Here is a 22,565-nt window from a genome sequence, read left to right on the forward strand (position 1 = left end):
TTTCTTCCAAGTTATTTATTTATTTTTTCGCCAACTGTAAGAGCTCCTTTTAATGAACGAACAAACAGACGAGCTGCGGAGGATTACGCTACCAATGGACAGTGACTTCCCAGACGACCCCAGGAACCCCCTACCGACCAGCCAACGAATCGAGTTGAGTAAACAACTTGCGCGTCCTTGTCCACTTTTAGTCCTTGCCACCACCACCCCACTCTCCACATTTCAAGTGTTAATTGTGTGCGTGATTTAAGCTTTGCTCGGCGGGACCCCGGCCACCCTCTTGACCAATTCGAATAATTGCTTTTTGATTGAGTTCAATGCTGCGGAGGCTTAACTTAAATTTGAATTTTCAATCTGCTGGCACGCGTTGAAGGCTGAACAAGGATATATCTTTGGTCATGTTGTATCCCTTGGAACTACCTCGGCCTCGTCGGCCCATAAATAGGGATTATGGTGGAAAAACAGGACTTATACAGACTCCTCAGCGGGATGACAGACGTGGGCCTGGAAAAATAATGAGGATAATGCTGCCATATCTCAAGGACTATGCCGCCGAGTCCTCCGTGCATGGCATACGATATCTGGCGGAGCCAAAGATGAAGAACTTTGAGAGGTGAGATGTAGGAGAAATCTAAAGTAATTCTTGAATACCTATTTTTCCGTTCAGAATAATCTGGCTGCTGATCCTGGTGACCACCACCATAGGCGCCATTGTGGTCTATGTGGACCTGAACGCCCTTTACCAATCAGTACGCATCCAGACTACGATTAAGAACACCATGCTTCCCATTTTCCGAGTGCCTTTTCCCTCCATTGCCCTGTGTCCGCGAAATCGGATGAACTGGCGGGTACTGGAGAACGGTGCCGCTGAACACTTTCTGGGAGCCAATGCCTCGGAGGTCCAAAAGGATGTCTTCATTAGGTTCTTCACTGTGGCAGCAGATCCTCACTTGGCCCGCCTCGCAGAGCTGTCGAATTTCTTTCAGAACGAAACTCTAACAGCGAATCTTCACCTGTTGGATGGAGTGGATCTGGCCAAGGTGTATGAATATATACAGTTCAGGTGTCAGGATATAATGCATGCCTGTCGCTGGAGAGGAAATCCTGTGAATTGCTGTGAGGTCTTTGAGCTCCAGTTCACGGAGTCGGGCTTGTGTTATGTCTTTAATACGGCTATAAGTCCGGCATCGCGACAGAGAGAGGTGGGTGAATAATAGTAATAATTTCCCAAATATATTATATTATTTTCCTGCAGAAGGAAGACAAATTCTACCCACTTCGCACTCCCCAGTATGGCGAAGGATCCGGCCTTGATGTCTTTCTGCGACTCAACAGATCCCTCATTCGTCCTGGCAAGCGGGGAGTTAATGTGATGATCAAGCAGCCACAGCAGTGGAGCGACGTCGTCCGCCATGTGCCCCATGAGGCGCACACCAGGATCAGCATAGTGCCACGGCTCACGGTCACCGATGAGCGCACTCGGGCTGTGGGTCCTGTGGCTCGTCGCTGCATCTTTCCGGACGAAATCCATGATCCCTACTATAAGAACCTGCCTGGGTTTAAATACTGGGTGGGTAACTGTCGCACCAAGTGCCATCAGGAGCATGTCGTCGATCTGTGCAAGTGTTCGCCACATATTTTCTTTCCCGTGACGGATAAGGGTGAGTAAATTTAATATATATATATATTATATTTAATACCAACCTATAATAATACAAATTTCCACAAAAACAAAACATCAGAAAAATAGTACTAATATAATTTATATTTAATATTATTTTCCCTTTAGATAACTTTACGATCTGCAAAGCCTCGGACTACAAGTGTCTCTACGATCACCGTTGTGAGTAGTGTTATTTTTAATTTAATTTAATTTGATTCCCTAAATCCTAAATCCCCTTAGTAACTTTTAGCATTGAACGGCATCCCGACGAAAAGGATTTTGTGGACAATCTGTATAAGGAAAGTATGATCTGCGACTGTTTCACCAGTTGCACTCAGCTTATATTTGATCGCGTTTTCACCACAACAACACTGGAGTAAGTTTGAGCTTAATTAAAATATAAAAATAAATCTCTACGTTTTTTATTAGCAACAATGATACGAATACCGAGGCGGGCACAATGCGTGTGGATATATTCTTTCAGTCTGGTTGGTTTATCCAATATCAGACCACCATGAGATTTACCTTTGTGGAGCTTTTGGGTAGGTTCAAGGCATTTTTAGACTCCATTTAATATTAATTATGATTTTTATTCTACTTTTCAGCTAGTTTTGGTGGTGTTATTGGCCTTTTTCTGGGAGCCTCACTTCTGAGTGCCTTCGAATTGGCCTACTATCTTTCCATTGGCCTGTATTTGTACTTGCAAGGTGAAAGGAAAAAGGAAAAACTTAAAAATAAAAGCATTATAACCATACCTTTTGGCCAGAGGAAAATAACACCCACCAAGAACGTGAATTAGTAGTTTTATTAAGTACAATATCAATGTGAATGTTTTATAAATAAATAAACCAAAGTGTGTGTATTTAAAAGCTACCAAGCATTTTTTCGCTGGTTAAACGGATGTCTGATTTGATCCTTTGGAGCCGCAGGATGCTCGGCCAGATGACTGACTTCGTTCTTCAAGTAACTCTTAAATTTCCGCCACTTGAGCCTGAATTGTTTATTCAGGACTCGGTAGTATTTGTTGTCATACAGATGCATGGCCAGGCCCACAGTTAGGTAATAAACCAACTCAAAGGCACTGACCATGGAGGCACCAAGGCAAAGGCCAAAGATTCCGCCCAGATTGGCTTTAAAATAAAAATATTCAAATTAATTAGAATATATAAAGAAAATTAACTTCGGCTTGCCAAAGTTTGTGTAGCCTTTGTGGATTATCTTTTATAAATTTACCGATAGTTTGATTTTTATAAAATTACAATTACATAATGCCATTACAACAGTATTTATAAATCCATTTATAAATCCATGAACTTGAAATAATTACTAATAATGGATTTTTCTTAAATCTTAAATATATATTACACCAGTGCGTATACGTTATATTTTGGAACTGCTATAAATGGCTGAATTAAAATTTAAATGGCCATTTTTGACGGATGCCATCTTGCGGCAAAAAAAAATACAAACTGTGTTTCCGGTATACATTCAGCCCAAAAGTATGCCATGTATTGTCACCTTCTCTTTTTGCGCCCAAAAGATGCACCATTATATGGCCAGACAAGTCGGCCCCTCTTGCATATTGCTTTTGATTTGCATACAAATAATATTAGATGATACTTTTTGGGAAAATAACTATGCCAAAAACTAATTAATAAATTAATGAATTAATTAAATAAAATGTGAGTTGTTGTTTATGATAATTTTTGGGAAAACCAAAACGTAAACAAACTATAAATAACCCAAAAATTAAGTTCCATTCGGAAAGCTGTTCTGAGTTAATTTTTTTAGGGTTAATAAATCTCCCACTGAATTGAAATTCATTCATTTTAAGAAAATAAAAATATAGTTATATAAAAAATAGCCCATTACCTATCAAGTCAATAATGGTAAATTCCAGACTGGTTCTATACAAAGGCGTTGTTTCCACCTGGTAATGCACATCCACCTTGAAGAGCTTCTGCTGCGGATCCTTGGGGCTGCAATGGAAGATATTAAAAACAATCCAGTAAGAATACATATGTCAGAAGTTCCTACAGTCTGTTGGCGGACAAGGGCAACGTGGTGGTGGCTGTGTAATAATCCAGGAGGTAGCAGTTCACCAAACAGGAACAGGTCATTCCTGGCTTTGTGGCACTAAAAAGTTCATCCTCATCATGGCGTTTGTCATAGCTGAAAATGTCTGCAAGGAATTGAAGGACATTTATCCTTGGAGGAGTTAATCCTTACAAATCAGTCTTACCATTGTGTCGGGCCAAGCAGCGGAGACTGGATGCATCGCATTCTTTGACTAAGAGGGGAAAACAAAAATGTATATTTATTAAAGTTAAAATCATTGCAGATATTTTTTATATTTTTTACGTTCGCATAAAAGGTAACAGATGACGGCAGACAGCAGGAGGGCCTAACTAACTCCTTTTATATTATTTATATTTCTTAAATGATCTACATATATTATTATAAATTAAAAACTCACCCCTATTGTTATACAAAAGAAAATAGGCAGCGAGCAGTTGCAGAGCTGAACCAAATAGGATTCGTGGCATCTATTCAGACAATTAGTGAGCTGAAAGTGTTTTCCATACTTCTTGGCCGCGTCATGGGTGTCCAGCTCAACTTGCTCGTCCGCAAAAAGGCAGTTTCTTCGCTCCGGCGGAATACTTCGTGTGGTCTCGTCCGTCCACGTGAGATCCGGTCGGACTGTTACATAGGTCTCCGTGTTTTGAGTCATTGAATACACAACATTGGTCAATTGGTCGGGTTTCTTAATCATTATCTGGTGGAAAAACGTAGATTTAAATATATATTTAAAATAATAAAAATTTACATTCTACTTCGAAAATGTATTCCTTTTTTTCTGAATAAATTTTAATTGTAGATGATCAGAAACCGGGTTAAAAATCGAATAAATTGCGAATAAATTCTTTGCCTACATTTTCACACCCTCAAAGACTATATTATTTGGAAAATTGTTTTGAGAAAATTCCTCTTAAAATCTTCTTACATAGACATTATCATTGGCCTGGGAATCCGGTCTCTTGAAGGTCTCGTTGATAATCAGATTAAAGTTCAAACCCGTGCCCTGACCCGCCTTGGCATTGTGTCTGGGATAGAACTTCACGCCTTCCCTTTCCCGGATCGCCTTGGAGCGGGGTGATATCTCGGAATTAAAAATAAGGCAAATTCCAAACTCCGTCTTCTCTGGCACAAAAAAGTCGCAGCAGTCAAAGGTTGAGCCACGCCACAGGCAGGACTGCGGCACCAAAATTTCCTCGCAGCGTAGAGTCAAAAATATGGCCAAGTCGGTGAGGTTCACAAAATTCACAGCCTCCAAATTATCGTCATCCAGCTGGGCCAAGGTAGCCATGTAGCTGCCAAAGCGAAGAGTCTCCAGGCGGGAAACCAGAACTGTGAAGCTCTCGACCAGCTCCACGCTGGAGTTTACAGGCAGGAACTCCTGCTTGGCCGCCTCCAACTTGCTCCAATTGATGCGATTGTCCGTGCAGATTCCCACGGCAGGAAATTGGACCAGAAACACAGGATACTGCGGATCATGGACCACAGTTTGCAGCTTCTGGGACACAAAGCGCTCCGAGAGCAGCAGGTAAAAGAAGCAGGACAGGCCCACGCTGATGATGAGGAGCACACACCAAATGAGTCTGGCGGAGGAGGATGGAATTATTTGTGAAAATTATATTGACTCTGACTCACCTCTCCACATTATGCAACTGGGGATCGTACAAATAGCGGACGCAGTGAATCGTGGACTTTTCACAGTAGCTCCGAAAGTACTCCCTCAACAGGTCCAAAAAGGACTTGTTAGCGGCAGCCGCACTGTCTGCTGCCTCGACCGATTTACGAGTGATAGCACCTTTGGCCATAGTCACTCAATCGCACTGAGCTTTTCCCGGGAATCCGGGGAACCCTTTTATGGCCGCAGACTTTGCCTCTGGACATCCATTACGGCTCACAAGCTCTGTAATTGAGTAGTTATGTTTCCGGCGGCCAATTGATAAGCGCCAACAGAAGTGGCTGTTTAGCTCATTGAGTAGCCGCAGTCAAACTGCCAATTAGCCCATGAGTTTCCCACAGTTTCGGTTTGGACGCCGTCGCGAAATGAGTCAAGTTGCGTGGAAGCCCGACGATAATGATGATGACCCCGAGGACATCAAGAAGGGAAAGAAAAAGCCAGATAATTCATTCGTTTCGGTCAGGAGGTGAGTTTGGGGTTTATAGAATTATAGATTGGCAACAAGAAAGTTTTCTAATAATAAAGGAGTGTTTGGAATATAAATAAATTATAGAGAGAGAGGCGAAAAAGTACCTTAAACCCAAGACTCTGAAGACAGCCTGAAAAATAAAGGTGTAACAATTATTCTGTCCTTTTCATATCTTACTTTCCACCTCTTCTAAATTATTATTTAATTTTTTATAAATACTTTTCAAGGTACGCTCGCATTCCCCTAAAAATAATAGCCGCTCTAGCCACTGTCTATGTGTGTGTGCTCTCCTCGGAAAGGTATTTCTACTACTGGGTACAGACCACCATCGAGCGCACCGATATGCATGTGTCGGAGATTAATTTTCCAGCCGTGACCATTATCCCCATGAACTTTACTAGTTTGAATCGATCGGAACAGTCGATGCGATACGAAAGGGCCTTCAATCTGGTGCAATCCGTGATTTGGCAGACTCCGGTGGCCGCTCGCTTGAGGGAGGAGAACTTTACAGAGTTTAGCGATATCGATGACCTTAGCGTGACATCGTGGGGCATCTACGCCTCCTGGCAGCTACATTGCCAGTCCTTCTTCACCGAGTGCCAGTGGCGAAGGAAGCCGGTGAACTGCTGTGATATCTTTCGCCCGGGAACGACATTCAATGGATTTGCTTTTGTATTTAACTCCGAAATCCTCTTGGATAGGGATCCCACCTGGCCGTGGTCGGTGGCTGCTTCGGGATCTCAGAGTGGTCTTAATGTGAAGATCAGGCGGAAGCAGAAACTGTATACTGTAAATACGTTGGGGGTGAGATTTTATTAGTTTAATTACAATTTTCTCATAATTTTAATTGATTTATCGCAGGTCATTATCCATGAACCCGAACAGTACCTGGGCATGGGCATTGACTACTCCTCGGAGGATCGCATTGTGGTGCCAGTGGAGCCTTTAAGTTTTTCAGCGGAAGAAGACGTCAGAGCCCGTCCCATTTCCATGAGGCGTTGTTACTTCGAGGTGAAAATAATTGAAATACTTTTAACTAAATATATAAATAACTTAATTAATTAAATTCCCCTTTAGACTGAAATCACTTCAGAGGTATCCCGTTCGACATGCATTTACAATTGTCATTTGAACTACATTCTGAACAAATGCAACTGCACAATTAATTTTCCAGTGCATGCCAAGTCGGGCCAGGAAAATATAACCGAAACTTCTGACCCAACACTAAGACTTTGTGGTGTGCCGGATCTATCTTGCTTTAATAAGCATAAATGTAAGGCCTCTATAAATATTTAAAATCTTCTTTAATACAATTATTTTACCCATTAGTAACCCTCTTCTCTATGAGCAACATCATCGAGGAGTCCCGGGACAACCAGTTTACCACCGTTGACTGCGGTTGCTTTCCCCAGTGCGATCACACCCAGTACCACACCTCCACCTACACGGAGAAAATGAGCACCCTCACCAGCCATGCCTCGGAGATCGAGATAGATGTGTACTTTCAAGAGGAGACCCTCTTCTCCTACCGCTCCATGCTGCGCTTCACCCTCATCGATCTGATGGGTAAGAGTTGAGACCTCTCTCCCTTTGAATTTCAGATTTTAATCGTTTTCTGTGGCGCAGTTTCCTATGGAGGAATAGCTGGCCTGATCATGGGCATCTCGGTGCTGGGCGGAGTGAATGCCTTCCTGGATCGCTTTGCCTGCTGTCGTCTTCCTAATGGCTCCTAGGCTCAGTCACAAACAGCTGCTTTCCCACATTTTACCTGTGCCAACCTGTAATCAAATCACAAACCTCTTCTTCGTCTGGTTCTTGGGATACAAACACATATATAAATAAATAAATCCAAACACAAAAGAAAACAATGGAAATTGTATAGCTACCTGCAAGGGCAGTGGAAAATTTCTGGATTTACTAAGAACATTCGGGAGTATCGAATGCATATTCCTATTTAAAATAAATATATATATAGAAAGCTTAAAGGTTTGGGAAACATAAAAAATATAATAAAATATTACAGGAAAACAAAACTATAAACTTTTTCATATTTAATAGATTATACTTCTTGTTTTTTCGTGTGTAATTAAACAATCCCCACATGTTCTGAGTTGGCTAAACATTTTCAATACTTTTATTAATTAGACAAAAAAAAGAAAGCAGTTTAATAAATTTAATAAATTTGAGAGATTAAAGGGGAGGAATCGCCTTATCAGGGGACAGAGCCGGGAGCCAGCTGCTTAGGTTATCAGATGGCATCAACACGTCCATTGTTGTCCACTTGGGCACATCACAAGAGCATTAACAAAGGAGGAGAGAGCATAATCTATCGGCATACATTTCGGACACTTCCCTTGGGAGACCGCGCAGGTACCAAGTCCACCATCGGAGCTCGGGAATCGGACCCCGCCCGAGGGGGTATAAATAGCGGCTGTCTGGGCCTCGACAGACACAGTCTTCGCTTGATCGTTGAACCAGCCACTGAAAGAAATCCCAGAATTATGAAGGTCTTTCTTGCCATCTGTGTGCTGATTAGCCTTGGCCTGGTAAGTGATCCCCGAACCGACCTAGAAAACGGTCGCCTCTGCTTTTATAAATTTAAATCTAATCAATGGCTTTCCCTTTAATTGCAGGCCTCGGCTGACTACCGCCTGAGGAATCGCAGCGACATGCTAACCTACCGCGAGGAGTGCGTCAAGGAGCTGGCCGTCCCGGCTGATCTCGTGGAGAAGTACCAAAAGTGGGAGTATCCCAATGATTCCACCACCCAGTGCTACATCAAGTGCGTCTTCACCAAGTGGGAGCTCTTCGACAAGACCACCGGCTTCAATGTGGAGAACATCCATCAGCAGCTGGTGGGCCATGGCGCCGACCACAACGTGGCCTTCCACGGCAAACTGGCCGGCTGTGTGGACAACAACGAGCAGGGTTCCAATGCCTGCGAGTGGGCCTATCGCGGTGCCACCTGCCTGCTGCGAGAGAACCTGGCTCAGATCCAGAAGAGCCTGGCACCCAAGGCCTAAGTTAAGACTTGAACTGATTTAAGCATTAATTTTAGTTAATAAACTCTTTAATTTTCGTGAAACTTAAAATGAAAGTATATTTTTTATTGCTTGGGTTAATGTTTTTGGAAAATAAATTAATATTCTAGCAGAGTTTTAAAGATTTAAAATTTTTATAAATTGTGTCATCAAGATTAATTTTTTATTAAATGAATATCTTATCAGCCTTCAAACCGGACCTGCACCTTCGTTTATCAGAAGGCATCAACACCTCCATTGTTGTCCACTTGCTGCTCTAAGTGCTCTAGTGACAAAGTAACCAAGTGCCCCATCCGCTGGTATATATATCTTGGCTCTATCTTTGGAGCAGCCAGTCAACGCCGGAAATCCCAGAGAAAATGAATACCTTACTGGCCATCTGTGTGCTTGTAGGCCTTAGCTTGGTAAGTCTTTATCCTGGTTTATTAATTAAATCTTTCCTTTTTTCTTAACCTTTGAACCCAGGCCTTGGCTGACTACAGACGGCGGAATCGCCATGACGTGCTCACCTACCGTGAGGAATGCGTCAAGGAGCTGGACTTGCCCGCGGATCTCGTGGAGAAGTTCAAGAAGCTGGAGTATCCGAACGAAACCCAGACCCAGTGCTATTTCCAGTGCGTCTTCTCCAAGTGGGAGCTGTTCAACAACCAGACTGGCTTCAATGTGGACAACATACATCAGCAGCTGGTGAACCATCCCACCGACAACAATGAGGCCTTCCAGGGCAACCTGGCCGGCTGTGTGGACCAGAACGAGCAGGGTTCCAGCGCCTGTGAGTGGGCCTATCGCGGGGCCACCTGCTTGCTGCGGGAGAACCTGGCAGAAATTCAGAAGAGCCTGGCCCCGAAGGTCTGGGATGAAGCAGTACTAACTTGAGCCTTGATTTAGCTAATAAACTCATTGGTTTTCCTAGCTGGTATTTATTTTCTTTTAGTAGAATATGAACATTACATGTATATTATAGTTTTCCTCACACCTCCTGGTTTAATGGCTAATGAAACCGAAGAAACCCCCCTTGTTAAGGCGGAAACTTTGTCGAAACTTTGCTCATTCGTCATGTTGCTGTACACCAAGGAACTTGTGGCGCCGCGTCCTCCCGACCAGGGTCTGCTCCGCTTCGGCAAGAAACCACCTGGGCTGAAGTACCGGGAGAAGTTGCGCCTCTCCTTTGCCCATTCCACCATCCATGGGATGCAGCACGTCTTCGGGGAGCGGCATCTGTGGCAACGCATCCTGTGGCTCAGCATTGTCGTGGGTGCTGGAATTACCGCCTTCAGTTTGTATTCCATGCTGAGGCATCGCTACGCCGAGCAGCAACTGGTCAGCCTGATAGAGACCACCCAGTTGCCAGTGTACCACATACAGTTCCCTGCCGTTGGCATCTGTCCATGGGGTCATGTCAACTGGCAGAGAGCCCCGAGTGCCGCCCTGCGTTTCCTTCCCCTGAATCCGGATAAGGAGTTGCTGGAGACATTCCATCAGTTCCTGGTGCTGTTGGAGCTCACCTCGTTTGCCCACTTTAACAGGGCCACGGACTTGATTACGAGGAATCTGACTGAATTGACTTCGCTGAGAATGATGTCCATGATCAACTACCTGGCCTACCGCTGTGATGAGCTCTTTGTCACCGATTCCTGCGTCTTCGACGAGACGCCCTATGATTGCTGCAAGCTTTTTGTGCCGGAGCAAACGGAGAAGGGCCAGTGCTTGGTGTTCAACTCCCTGATCTCGGATCAGTCGCAAAAGAAGCAGCTGACCAATAAGTTTTATCCGTACAGATTGAGCACGGCTGGCGAGGATTCGGGACTGAAGTTCACTATAAACGCAAGTCATGCCCTGGTGCGAGATGGCCTTAGGTTGCCATTTGCGATGAATGTAAGTGGAGGTCATATTGGAGGTCTAGGTTGAGAGTTACAAATGGGTTTTATCCCTCTCTCAGCTCATGATCAAGGAACCCCGTCAATGGTCCACGGAAATGATGTATCACCTGTACCCGGACACGGAGAACTTTGTGGCCGTGCATCCTTTGGTTACGGAAACCTCCCCAAACACCTATGAAATGAGTCCGGAAAAGAGGCGTTGTTACTTCGATGTGAGTTTGTGTTAGAAACAATGAATCATTTGATTATTTCCTCATTATAACCCACCCAGAACGAGCGGAATCCTTACTTTCAGAACACCACGCTGACCTATAATCGAGATAATTGCCTGGCTGTGTGTCTTCACCAGGCGGTGCTCAGGACCTGCAATTGCTCCACGCCGGTTTTCCTCCCTCCCATAGGTAAGAACTCCAAACTTTTCATGCTCAATTAATAGCTCTTATCACCTCCAGAGGGCATTCGTGAGTGCGGCATAGAGGATGCACAGTGTTTGGGCATCAATGCTGATATTTTTAGCTACGTGAAGACTGGCGACCAGGACAAGTACATCAACGAATCGCGACGTGGACACTTTTGCCATTGCCCCGACAACTGCAATTCGCTGCAGTACAAAATGACGCTCAATGTGAGGAAATTGGATTAGTAAGTTTATCTCCGATTCAATTGACTAAATTCAAACAAAACTGAATCCCTTACAGTCCCAAAAACTCCACGGAGCGCCTGATCAAGGCCCAGATCTACTATGGCCAACGGGTGATGACCAAGATCGTAACCAAACTAAAGTACACCAATCTGGATTTGCTGGCCAACTTTGGCGGCATCGTCAGCCTCTATATAGGGGCCTCCGCCTTGAGTTTTGTGGAGTTTTTTCTGGTTCTTGGAAAGCTGCTCTGGACGCTCATCAGAGATGTCAAGGAGGGCCTTAAGTCATATATTTAATAATAAAAATAAAGTAACAGGATTACTTCTGCTTCGTTTCCTGATCCGTGGGGTAACGTATGTAGATGGCCGGATGCGGCACAGTGGCCGGCGGCTCGGAGAACAGATCCATGTAGGAGCAGCCGATGGCCAGGGCGCTGCCATCGCTGCTAAAGTTAAGCGTGGAAATGGAGGTGTCGTACTCATGAAACTGGCACAGGCGCTTCTTGTTGAACCCGTCCCAAATGTTCACGATGCCATCGGAGCCGCCAGTGGCAAAGGTCTGGTACACATTGTGGAAGCTCAGCGCATTGACGGGATAGATTTGCTCAATGTCATTCTCCTTGTTGCGGTGGCACTTGAAGGCGAACTTGCGCCGCTGCACCTCCGGATCGTGGTCCAGATACTCGACAGCCACGCGGCCCTCAATGGAGGACATGACGTAGCCCTCCTTGTTGGGGAAGAGCCGGATGCAGCGCGTCTGGAACTTCAGCGAAGACTCGCGTTTCATGATGTAGCTGTCCATTTTGCGCAGGTCCCAGATGAGCACCTTACGATCCGCTGTGGCCACCACGATCTTCTCGTCGATGACGGACATCGAGTAGACCTTGCCGTTGTTCTGCTCGTAGGTGCCGACACAGCGCTTCTCACGCATATCCCACAGCTTGACGGTCTGGTCCCAGCTGCCGGTGAGGATGCCGTTCACGAACTCGGCATACTCCACGCACCTAATGGATTTCTTGTGCGCCCCCACCACGTTCTCCGCCTGCGTGTTCACATCAAACAGGCGCACCTGCCCGTCCAGGGAGCCGCTCACCACGTGCACAATGTCCTGGAAAAGGAAGGATTAGCTGCGGATTCGGGCTAAGGCGCGGCACTCTACCCACCATGAAGGCGCAGTCCAGGATAGGCGCCTCCTTGAGGAACTTCTGACGCATCTGGTTTGCCGTAACATCGTAGAAGCGCAGGGTGCCGTCCCAGGAGGACGCCGCCATGTACTGGTTGGATTTGGGGCCAAACTTCACCGCCGAGATCAGATCCTCGGGCGGACTGCTCAGCTTAAACTCTGGAGGATGCATTTTGTCAAGTCAAAGGGGTTTAACACAGCAAATACAGCAAACAATCAAACAAAATGGTTTTTAAATGCAAAAAAAGCGGAAAAGTTGACCAGTGTGACCCCAAAATATTTGCAGCAGTGTGACCACACCAAATAGTGTGTTAAAATGTCGATTTCTATGCTGTTATACAAGGGTTCAAAACTTCGATGTCAGTTCGGTGGTTAACTCAGCTTTTTGAAAATTGAATTTTCAACAGTTTTTCTATTAATTTTATTATTGATTTTAAATTCTGTCTAGTATATTTACGAAAAAAATAGAAATAAAAGTATGCAGCAAAAATAAGTGTGAAAGAAATAAATTCAAAAACAATTTAAAAGGATTTAAGTTGTTATACAAAAATTAATTAATATAGAAAAACCATAAAAACGGCGGCCGCTGCTACTCAGAAAAGGGAAATAATCAACGTGCGCTCTTCAATAACATTAATATATATTTACTAGCTCAAGTCCAACAAAAACATCTACTAAACTACAAAGATCCGTTTGCATATCCTCAAAAAAGAAACAGGAAATATTACGACAAATATTTGGTTTACACTAAGCTACTGGGATGGGGAACACAGACGCACTGAAATGGCATCTAGGCGTCGTTATGGAAGTACTAAATTTGGTGGTTCATGTTTTTCCTTTCATTCTTTTCATGGGATTTCCCCACTTGAGCATTGGCCACTACTCCTGCTGGCTTCACTTGGTTTTCTTGCGAAAGGAACGCTGATCCGGCGCCGCAGGACCATCGTCCGCCGTGCTCAGCGCAATGGCAAACTGGGCGGCATAGTAGGTGATCATGATCTGAAGACGGGCACCGGGCAGGGGCACGCCCATGAACATGGTGACCGCGATCAGAGCGTCGGAGATGACAAACAAAATGGCTCCGATGGCACAGAACACGGCTAGGAAGTTTCTGGCATCCACGGCGCGGGCCAGGGATCGCCACAGCATGGTGGTGATCAGGAAACAGTAGATGGGCACGCCGATGATAAGAATTTCGTCCAGTTTTTGGTGAACAAAGTAGACGACTGTAAAAAAGAGAGGTTAATTAAGTTAATTAATTAAGTCTAAAGAAATAATTAAATTAAAAAACTTACAAAGTGAAACGACCACATAGAGTCCCAATCCGATGAGCCACTTCACGGGCTTCCAGCCAAAGGCACTGACATAGAAGACGTGCGCCACGCCAAAGGATATCATGCCGAAGGGAAACAGATTCACATTGAGCAAAGCATCACCGCCGCAGGAGAAGACCAGGCCCAACAGGATCCACAGAGAGCGGCGGTATCTTGAATGATTTATGTTTATGTTAATGTTTCTCTTAAGTGTAAAAATAACTCACTCCTTTTTGAGAGAGAAGCCCTTGGCCACCACATAGAACATCAGGGCAACAATGGGCAGACACTTCAGCACTGTGGTCCATAGCTCACCCTGGGGATCCCGGCGAACCAGCGAGAAGTACAGGATAAGGGTGACCAGAAAGGGCAACAATTTGGGAGCCTGTGTCCTGGCCTTTAAGGTGGGTAAAATAAAAATAAATAAATAAATAAATAAATACCAAACATAGCTTATTTTAAAATTTAAAATCTCTAGAGATATCGTAGGTTCCTTGGGTCAAGAAATAGCCCAGCGATTATCTCTAATCTTTACCATGGTGGGTCCAAAATACACCCAACCACACCACCGATTAAGAAAATCGAACGTTTTTCAGTTCAGATTAGATTAAGGCGTTTCGGTTTGGGGCTTCTATAGCTTTGGCTTTGGTTTTGGCTTGTCCCTCGTCAAACATTTATGGTTTATGTATTATGGAGGATGTTAATTTGCATGCCATTAGCCAGTGCTTGGTGCCTAGGGGTAGGTTATTATGAATAAGTAGTAGATTGGGGGTGTATGCGGGTGCAACTTTCGCTTTTGGTGCAGGAGCTTTCAGAGCTCTCCGGAGGAATGCAGAGAGATGGATGGCAAGATGGCAAAGTGGCCAGAAAGGCAGTGTGTGCAAGGTCAAGGACAAAGCTTTACATTCTTTTTATGGACCCACTTTCAGCGGTTAGATAAAGCATCCGCAGTGCATAATGGAGGTTATAACCATAACTCAAAAAATATTTATGGGAGGTTGGGATATTTGGAAGTTAAGAAACTCTTTTTAATTGTTTATATAATTTCATTATTTTATTTTTTTTATAAGATATAAGCAAATAATAAAACAAGGGTTCACATAACCAATCTAAAAGCAAGCAGGCATCAGCAAATATTTAATTTAAATTAATTAAATGGTATGTCAGACTACAAACTTCTACCTTTTATGGTAAATATTGATCTTATCTATTATTACACAAGCTTGTTTAAAGTGCAGATGATATTATATTATATAGTTCTTATATTTATATAATAATAAATTATCAAAAAACAAAAAACATTAAAAATGCTCAACCTACTTCAAAAGAATATTTAACTTATTAGTAAACAAATACCAGCGAATGTATGAAAGCACTGAATTTCTTCTTATAAATAACTTCACTTCTACAACTAACAAAGGTTGCAATTTTAAACACAGACTTAAACCTCCGGAATCACTTACGAATCGCCCGAAATCGTTCATTGCGGATGGTAATTAGTGCAAATTACAACTATTAAGTCTAGTTAAAAGTCTGTCCAAGCTGCACTTTCACACGATTCCGGTACCATATATATATATATATACACAGTATCAAAAGCGATACGAGCGCGGAATCAAAAATAAACAAAAACTAGCCGCCACCCCGCGAATGTTGAATGGAAAAGCTGGGCAAGAAAACAATGCTAATAATACTTAATAATAATAAGGTGGAAAATGAACACGTTGCGAGCGGCACGGGCAACGTCAATAAACTGAAACCGAAACTGAAAACTGAAGCGTAGCGTATAAATTTTCGATTCGCTGGACAAAAGTTTCTGCTTTCTGGAGAGAACTCGCTCGGTCGGACATGTGGTGTGCAGCATGTGTATGCAGCATTCTGCAGATACACAGATACACGAGCCCAGGAGGGGCAGATTGATTATTTTTTTCACCTTTTGTTATTATCACAGAGCACCGAAAGAGAGGGAGGGAGAGCTGAGAACTGGTAGCTTTGCTCACGCAACAGGTTAATTGAGAGACAGAGAACTGACCGCCGAGAAAGCTCACGAAATCTCACGAAATTCCATCCCAAAGATACACATGCGCAGTGGCTCGCCCTCTCCCTGTATCTTTTCCAAAACAAAGCAACAATCTCTGCATACACTTTCACTTCGGCCGAAGCTTTCACTCTGGAGAAGCTACATGTAGCTTTCGTTGGGCCAAAAACTTTTTCGCCAGCTTATTTTGGCCAAAAAGTTCATTCCCTTACGAGTTGTGGCATTTTTCAGGCGTGCGGAAAAATTCCTCAACAGTCACGAAGACTTTTCACTGAAATTTAAGATTAGAAAAGTGCTAAAAATTTAAATATTTAAAAACCCCGGTAAGTCCCAGTCTGGAGCCTGAAAGTAGGCTCAAAGAAGAGGTGGAAAGTGTGGAAAGACCTCCCCTAAGGGGGAAAACCTTGTGGCAGGAGTGTGGAAAATTGTGTATCCCTTGGACCCACGACAAGGGCTTCCTGTAAGCAAATATACACACTCCTGTAAAGGCCAAGGAGGTGAGGTGGTGAAAATTAAAGCCAGTGTCCAGAGTGACACACATATAGGGCGAGGAAGCGCCCACCAGCTGGTGTGGCAAATGGTGTACACTCCTCATAAATGCCATAAATTATGCAAAGTAAAATTATGGTAATGCCTCGGGCCAGAAAAAGCAAGAGTGCGCGAGCCTTGCCAAGAAAGGCTGACTGGCACACACACACACTTGACCTCCAAGGAAAGCCAAGAGCCAAGACAGGGGGACAGACACTCGAGATACTGCAGGGACATGGAAATGGACGTGGACGTGGGCTCACGTACCAGAGACATCCTCCCACAAAGCCTCCCCACCGCACAAGTGCACGTTGAACTTGAGAAAATATATATTTTTCGCCCTAAATCGATGGCAGAATCTCCTAGGAACACCCTACATCAAACTGGGTTGCACTTAAACTAGGAAAATCGTTAATGGATTGTTTGAGAAGTACTAGGATTATTCTTGATGGAGATTTGCAGTTGAGATTTTAATGTGACATTTTTGGGGACGATGAATTATGCAACAAAGAGGTGACCTTAAAATCTCCGGATGGGTAAAATCTCTTAGGAGTTTAGTTTTAGTTTATATAAATAGAAAATATAAATGTAAGATTTCAGTTAATTTTTATTTTAAAAACAGAAAGTCTTACTAAAATTTTGTACAATATTTCCTTTGGCTATAAAGTATTTAATAATAAATATTTAAAGTTCCAAGCTTAATGGAATGTAGTTTCTAATGCTTCAAGGAATTTACTTAATTTAAGTTTAGCCTTCCAAAACTTTAAACTTAAAATTGAAATAAAATGTCATAACTTAACATGAAAGGTAATAACCTGCTTAAGTAGATTGGTAACCACTTTGCGGTAGTATTTTTCTGATTTATAATTCAATTGGTTGCCAATAACTGAATTATCCCTACTAAACCGCCCCGTCCTAATCCCCAAAATAGATCGACTAAAAGAGCCAGCCAGCAGCAGCACGCGACATGGCGTGTCCCTTCTTCCGGCGAGCGGACTCGCTAACACGCCAGCCCTCGGTTATCGCCGAGCCTGGTGCCCATTGGGCCTTGGAGGATGAGGACGTCTCGGACGACGCCCTGACCCTCACGCACCTGCAAATGGCCATCCAGCTGCTGACGGCGCCTTCGAACGAAGATCTCAACACGGCCGTCACCTCGCTGATAGCCAAGTATCGCCAGAACTGGCCCAACATACACAAGCTGTGAGTGCAATCCCTTCCAGAAACTAACAACTTATACTGGAATGCAATCCTCTGTAGAAAATTGGATCCTCAGACCTTCAAGAGCTGCGCCAACTATGACTACTTGGCCGACATCCAGGAGCTGCTCCTCAAGATGGACGAGGCGAGTGCCAGCGAGATCCTGGTGCTTCTGGGAGAGGAGCTAATAACCTGCTGCTGCACGGGAATCATTGAGCGGGCCTTCCGCTGCCTGGGTACTGATCTGCAGGAATTCCTAGGCTCCCTTGATGGGGTCTACGATGTGCTCAAGCTGCAGGAGGTGAGTTGCCTTGATCTTTGCCCATAATATACCCCTAAAAATGGTGACAACGATACCCAGGAGGATGTGACCGACACTGGCTTTGTTTGCGCTGGCGAGGGAGAGCTGATCTTCACCTCGGAGCGTCCGGTTATTGCCTGGCTGCTCCTGGGCTCCCTGAAGGCCCTTACCCGGATGCTGTACAAGGTGGATGTGAACATCAAGATTGAGCCTGTGGAGGGCGATGCCCGGCGCTATCGCTACCTGTTCTCGCTGGTCAAGGACAACGCCCAGACCATGCTGATGGGTCGGCCCACTTTAGTGAGCAAGACCATACCGGAGACGGTGCAGAGGAGCAACTCGAGCAACGCCTCCGATCTGCAGATGAACTCGTCGAGCTTCTGCAAGATGTTCCCCTGGCACTTCATCATGAACGAGCAGCTGGAACTGGTGCAGCTGGGCAGGGGCTTCAGCAAGCTGTACAAGCCGTACCTGGCGGACTTTGGCTGCCAGGCGAGCACCTACTTTGACTTCAAGCGGCCCAAGGGACTGACCATGAAGTTCCGGGACATTGTCAGGCGCACCTACACACCCTTCCTGATCGGCTTGAACAGTCCGCCCGGAGTGTCAGACTTCCCGGCGATTGGCTTGGAGATCAAGGGCCAGATGGTGCACTGCCCGGAGTCCAACTCGCTGCTCTTCATCGGCTCACCCTTCCTGGACGGCCTGGATGGACTCACTTGCAATGGGCTCTTCATATCGGATATACCGCTTCATGACGCCACCCGGGAGGTGATCCTGGTGGGTGAGCAGGCTCGGGCTCAGGATGGCCTGCGCCGACGCATGGACAAGCTGAAGAGCAGCATCGAAGAGGCCAATTCGGCGGTGACCAAGGAGCGGAAGAAGAACGTCAGCCTGCTGCACCTCATCTTCCCCGCTGAGATCGCCGAGAAGCTCTGGCTGGGCTCGTCCATCGATGCCAAGACCTATCCGGATGTGACGATCCTCTTCAGCGACATTGTGGGCTTCACCAGCATCTGCTCGCGGGCCACGCCCTTCATGGTGATCAGCATGCTGGAGGGTCTGTACAAGGACTTTGACGAATTCTGCGACTTCTTTGATGTGTACAAGGTGGAGACCATCGGGGATGCCTACTGCGTGGCCAGTGGCCTCCATCGCGCCTCCATATATGACGCCCACAAGGTGGCCTGGATGGCCCTCAAGATGATCGATGCCTGCTCGAAGCACATCACCCACGACGGCGAGCAAATCAAAATGAGGATTGGCCTGCACACGGGCACGGTGCTGGCCGGTGTGGTGGGCAGAAAGATGCCCAGGTACTGCCTCTTCGGGCACAGCGTCACCATTGCCAACAAGTTTGAGTCGGGAAGTGAGGCCCTGAAGATCAACGTTAGTCCCACTACCAAGGAGTAAGGATTTATTTAGATTTATCAATGAGTTTCTGCTGACTTGTAATCCTTTCCAGGTGGCTGACCAAGCACGAGGGCTTCGACTTTGACCTGCAGCCGCGCGATCCTGCGTTCCTGCCCAAGGAGTTCCCCAATCCTGAAGGCAGCGAGACCTGCTACTTCCTCGAGGGCTATCGCAATCCGGCCTTGGACAGCCAGTTGCCGCTGGTGGAGCACATCAATGCGGCCATGAAGGACATATCCGAGGGCGGCGATGCCTAGGAACCGAATCTCCCCTAGAAACCCACGCTCAGTAGTCGTAGTTCGGTGCACTTGTATTGTGGTTTTTGCCTGTTGCCCTGCTTAGCCTAAAAATCAATAAACTCAAGCATATTCCAGCACACTTTATTGGTAGCCAGGATCCTTTTGGAGAGTTCTTAAGCCGCCTTCTTGTTGGCCTCATCCTGCTTGGCCCGCACGAAGGCCTTTACCTTGTCACCGATCTTGCTGGCCATGAGGCACTGGTGTCCCCGGAACGCCCACTCATCCACGGTGCTCTTCTGGGAGTTGTTGTCGATGCATCCCTGGGCAATCCGCAGCGCCTCCTCCTCGGTCAGATCCATCTTGAACTGCTTGGCCAGGCGGTCGGCGTGGTAGCCCTCGTGTTCGCAGAAGATGTCCAGTTTGGTGGCCGTGCAGGTGAGATACTTGCGCACTTCCTCCTCGTCGGGGAAGATCAGCTGCTTCAACTGGTTGATCTGATCGGAGCTCAGGGGGTTTTCCTTCAGGCACGCCACGCGGATCTTCTTGATGTCCTCGCTGCTCTTGGGGGTCCACTCGCCATCGGCATGGGCCTGATATATTTTGATAATTATTACATAAATTATATATTGAAATGTAGCGATTTTTTATTATTTAAATTATCTTAAAAAATGTTTCTTTAAGTTTTAAATTCCCTTAGTACATCATGTGAGAGGTGGAAATATACAAAATAAAAAACTATATGTAGTACTTAAAGTTGCTGCAATTGTTGTTATCTATTATAAGCTTTGGAAAAGTATTCTTGGAAAAATGCTAATTGGCATAAAAAGCTTTTTAAAAGCTTTAATCAATTACAGCATTTGTAATTCATATTTAATAGTTAACTTCAAGGTATACATTTCCGAGAAAAAGCTTAGAAAATTAGAAAAATTACAAATTAAATAAGGTTATAAAATAATCTTTGTATTTTATAAAATGACTTATGTTGCAATAATTTGTATGAGTCTTTTTGGATTCTTTAAAAATATCATAAATTCCAAAAGGATTTTCTTTTCTTTAATTCCTAATTTTTGTTATGTTTGCCTCACTATTCAACTTCCATTTAATTTAATATATTGTTTTCTATATATACACACCACAGCGCACAGGGCCAGAGCAACGATCAGATACTTGAGCATATTTTAATTACTATATAGTGGCACGATCGCGACAGAGTTGATATTTCAGACTGAGGCGCTGACGGGTAGGTTGCCTGGCTTTATAGCCGATCTCCCCGATCGTGGGCTCTGCTCTCCTTAGATTTTTCTCTGTGTCAAGAGTTCAGCGATAAGACTAAGGCACTCCGGTCGGGAATGAAAGCCAGACTCCGACTGGAATCGAATCATTTGCTCAGCTCTATTTGCTGCGCGAAACTTGTTTTCCTGATTAACTTGTTTATTGAATAGATTTTCGCGATTATTCACGGTAAGTAGTGTGTTGAACTGAGCTTTACATCTTGAATTTACTTTTGATTCCGAGTCAACGTCACCTGTGATGAGGCTTTATCTCTTGCATAGATCTTTCATTGGGGCTGGGAGCTATTTCCTGGTTCAATGGAAACCCTTAATAGGGTTTTCTAATATAATAAGTGGAAAGTACATATTACTCTGTGGATATTCTAGGAGTTTAATAGGTGCACTTGAAAAAATGTCAATTGTAAATGTTGAAGAGAATTTTTAAAATGAAAAGTTTGCCTGATGAATAAGTGCCTTGATCAATAATAAATAATTTTACATAAGAGGTTTGGTAGGTTATTATTTAATAATAAGAAAACAATTGAATAATAAGTTATATACCAAACTCAACATTTAAATAACTAAATATAAAATAAATTCTATATTTAAATCTAAATCCACTTATTTTTTTACTTTATTTCCACCAATAACAAAACCCGAAAAAAATAGTTCGTTTAGCCATGACATTGCACTTGACCCCTTATCATCAGATTGTTTGGGGTTTCCTATTCTCCCAAATACAGAGACATAAACTTTATATAGCCTACCGCTGATAAGGCGAATCGCAGCTCGCTTTCACCCATCGTCACCGGTGAGTTTCAGGAGCATTTCAAGTGGCCAACTGTCAATTCGTCGGCCATTATGCAAGCCCATGCAATCGTGTTTAATTAAATCAAATAAAATTCACAGCTGGCCGTCGAGTTCAAAATTAAATACTGCCCGGGGCTACGGAGAGATGTCATTACGGCGGGATGATTTCGAGCACTATATATGCGTACAGTGGCGGGCAAAATTATAGAAATGGAAAAAATAGTTTATAAATTATGGTTTGCACACAAACTATTTACTGCCTTGCTAACTTCTGGCTAAAAAACCTATAATATACTAAAATTTTAGCAATTTAAAAAATTTAGAAACAATATAGACATTTTGTTATAACCAAAAACTAAAAAATCCATAACTAAGCCAAAATTGCACTAAATTTAATTCGGAAAGGTGTTCTAAGTTAGTTTTTATAAGGGTAATAAATCTGCATACTGCATTTAATTTTTATTAAATTCAAATTTTTATCAATTTTTCACAATTTTGACGATGTAACCCCTTATAAAATTTTGAAAAAATAAAAAAAAAAAATTTTCTTCCCGACATGGCTAAATTGACTCAGCTGTTCACGCTGATCAAGAATATATATGATTTATAGGGTCGGAAACGATTCCTTCGCTGCATTACTAGCTTCTGATGGAAACTAAAGTACTATTACAAACCTATTTGTTTGAACCCAATTGTAGTCAGGAGCAAGCCCAAAGCCTCTGGTTCGCTGGGAACTAATAACAGTAGCCTCAAAGGGGCGTCCATCCTGCTCTCCCATTCACAAACTATTATTATTATTCAGAGAGGGCGAGTCCTTAACTGA

At 44.1% G+C, this 22,565-nt stretch overlaps 10 protein-coding genes across 10 annotated transcripts; 6 read left to right on the forward strand and 4 right to left on the reverse strand.

The window, feature by feature from the left end:
- The first annotated feature begins 398 nt into the window (after positions 1–398).
- ppk21 (pickpocket 21) lies at positions 399–2,462 on the forward strand. The gene is made up of 7 exons (XM_017166383.3): positions 399–613; positions 668–1,202; positions 1,256–1,661; positions 1,790–1,843; positions 1,904–2,039; positions 2,093–2,205; positions 2,269–2,462. Exons 1-7 carry the CDS (start codon positions 399–401, stop codon positions 2,460–2,462), a joined length of 1,653 nt encoding a protein of 550 aa, XP_017021872.1.
- Positions 2,463–2,533: 71 nt separating this feature from the next.
- Positions 2,534–5,544, reverse strand: ppk20 (pickpocket 20). The gene is given in 8 exon segments (XM_017166382.2): positions 2,534–2,793; positions 3,536–3,642; positions 3,701–3,845; positions 3,906–3,953; positions 4,140–4,154; positions 4,157–4,439; positions 4,668–5,322; positions 5,375–5,544. Coding segments are annotated over 8 exon segments (1,683 nt in total).
- Positions 5,545–5,779: 235 nt separating this feature from the next.
- ppk30 (pickpocket 30) lies at positions 5,780–7,727 on the forward strand. Its single transcript, XM_017166381.2, has 6 exons — positions 5,780–5,880; positions 6,111–6,687; positions 6,745–6,894; positions 6,961–7,156; positions 7,213–7,449; positions 7,510–7,727. The coding sequence occupies exons 1-6, from the start codon at positions 5,780–5,782 to the stop codon at positions 7,614–7,616; spliced, it is 1,368 nt and encodes a 455-aa protein (XP_017021870.2). The 3' UTR covers positions 7,617–7,727.
- A 552-nt stretch (positions 7,728–8,279) lies between these two features.
- Positions 8,280–8,980, forward strand: LOC108074377 (general odorant-binding protein 99a-like). Its single transcript, XM_017166403.3, has 2 exons — positions 8,280–8,429; positions 8,517–8,980. The coding sequence occupies exons 1-2, from the start codon at positions 8,385–8,387 to the stop codon at positions 8,904–8,906; spliced, it is 435 nt and encodes a 144-aa protein (XP_017021892.1). The 5' UTR covers positions 8,280–8,384; the 3' UTR covers positions 8,907–8,980.
- Positions 8,981–9,148: 168 nt separating this feature from the next.
- LOC108074379 (Odorant-binding protein 99a) lies at positions 9,149–9,800 on the forward strand. The gene is made up of 2 exons (XM_017166404.3): positions 9,149–9,328; positions 9,390–9,800. Exons 1-2 carry the CDS (start codon positions 9,284–9,286, stop codon positions 9,798–9,800), a joined length of 456 nt encoding a protein of 151 aa, XP_017021893.1. The 5' UTR covers positions 9,149–9,283.
- A 180-nt stretch (positions 9,801–9,980) lies between these two features.
- ppk19 (pickpocket 19) lies at positions 9,981–11,743 on the forward strand. The gene is made up of 5 exons (XM_017166401.3): positions 9,981–10,799; positions 10,864–11,016; positions 11,076–11,205; positions 11,257–11,446; positions 11,503–11,743. The coding sequence occupies exons 1-5, from the start codon at positions 9,981–9,983 to the stop codon at positions 11,741–11,743; spliced, it is 1,533 nt and encodes a 510-aa protein (XP_017021890.2).
- Positions 11,715–12,925, reverse strand: Bub3 (mitotic checkpoint protein Bub3). The gene is made up of 2 exons (XM_017166402.3): positions 12,610–12,925; positions 11,715–12,554 (listed from the first exon to the last, which is right to left on the reverse strand). Exons 1-2 carry the CDS (start codon positions 12,799–12,801, stop codon positions 11,766–11,768), a joined length of 981 nt encoding a protein of 326 aa, XP_017021891.1. The 5' UTR covers positions 12,802–12,925; the 3' UTR covers positions 11,715–11,765.
- Positions 12,926–13,252: 327 nt separating this feature from the next.
- On the reverse strand, positions 13,253–15,693 carry LOC108074369 (lysoplasmalogenase TMEM86A). Its single transcript, XM_017166393.2, has 4 exons — positions 15,406–15,693; positions 14,170–14,339; positions 13,925–14,115; positions 13,253–13,855 (listed from the first exon to the last, which is right to left on the reverse strand). Exons 1-4 carry the CDS (start codon positions 15,424–15,426, stop codon positions 13,524–13,526), a joined length of 714 nt encoding a protein of 237 aa, XP_017021882.1. The 5' UTR covers positions 15,427–15,693; the 3' UTR covers positions 13,253–13,523.
- Positions 15,694–16,197: 504 nt separating this feature from the next.
- Positions 16,198–19,800, forward strand: Gycalpha99B (guanylate cyclase 1 soluble subunit alpha 2). The gene is made up of 5 exons (XM_017166405.1): positions 16,198–16,303; positions 17,440–17,711; positions 17,769–18,009; positions 18,070–19,418; positions 19,475–19,800. Exons 2-5 carry the CDS (start codon positions 17,476–17,478, stop codon positions 19,677–19,679), a joined length of 2,031 nt encoding a protein of 676 aa, XP_017021894.1. The 5' UTR covers positions 16,198–16,303; positions 17,440–17,475; the 3' UTR covers positions 19,680–19,800.
- Positions 19,787–20,976, reverse strand: Obp99c (Odorant-binding protein 99c). Its single transcript, XM_017166408.3, has 2 exons — positions 20,795–20,976; positions 19,787–20,251 (listed from the first exon to the last, which is right to left on the reverse strand). Exons 1-2 carry the CDS (start codon positions 20,834–20,836, stop codon positions 19,835–19,837), a joined length of 459 nt encoding a protein of 152 aa, XP_017021897.1. The 5' UTR covers positions 20,837–20,976; the 3' UTR covers positions 19,787–19,834.
- Between the last annotated feature and the right edge of the window lie 1,589 nt (positions 20,977–22,565).

The sequence above is a fragment of the Drosophila kikkawai genome, chromosome 3R, assembly GCF_030179895.1.
Source record: "Drosophila kikkawai strain 14028-0561.14 chromosome 3R, DkikHiC1v2, whole genome shotgun sequence".
Classification (NCBI taxonomy): Eukaryota; Metazoa; Arthropoda; class Insecta; order Diptera; family Drosophilidae; genus Drosophila; species Drosophila kikkawai.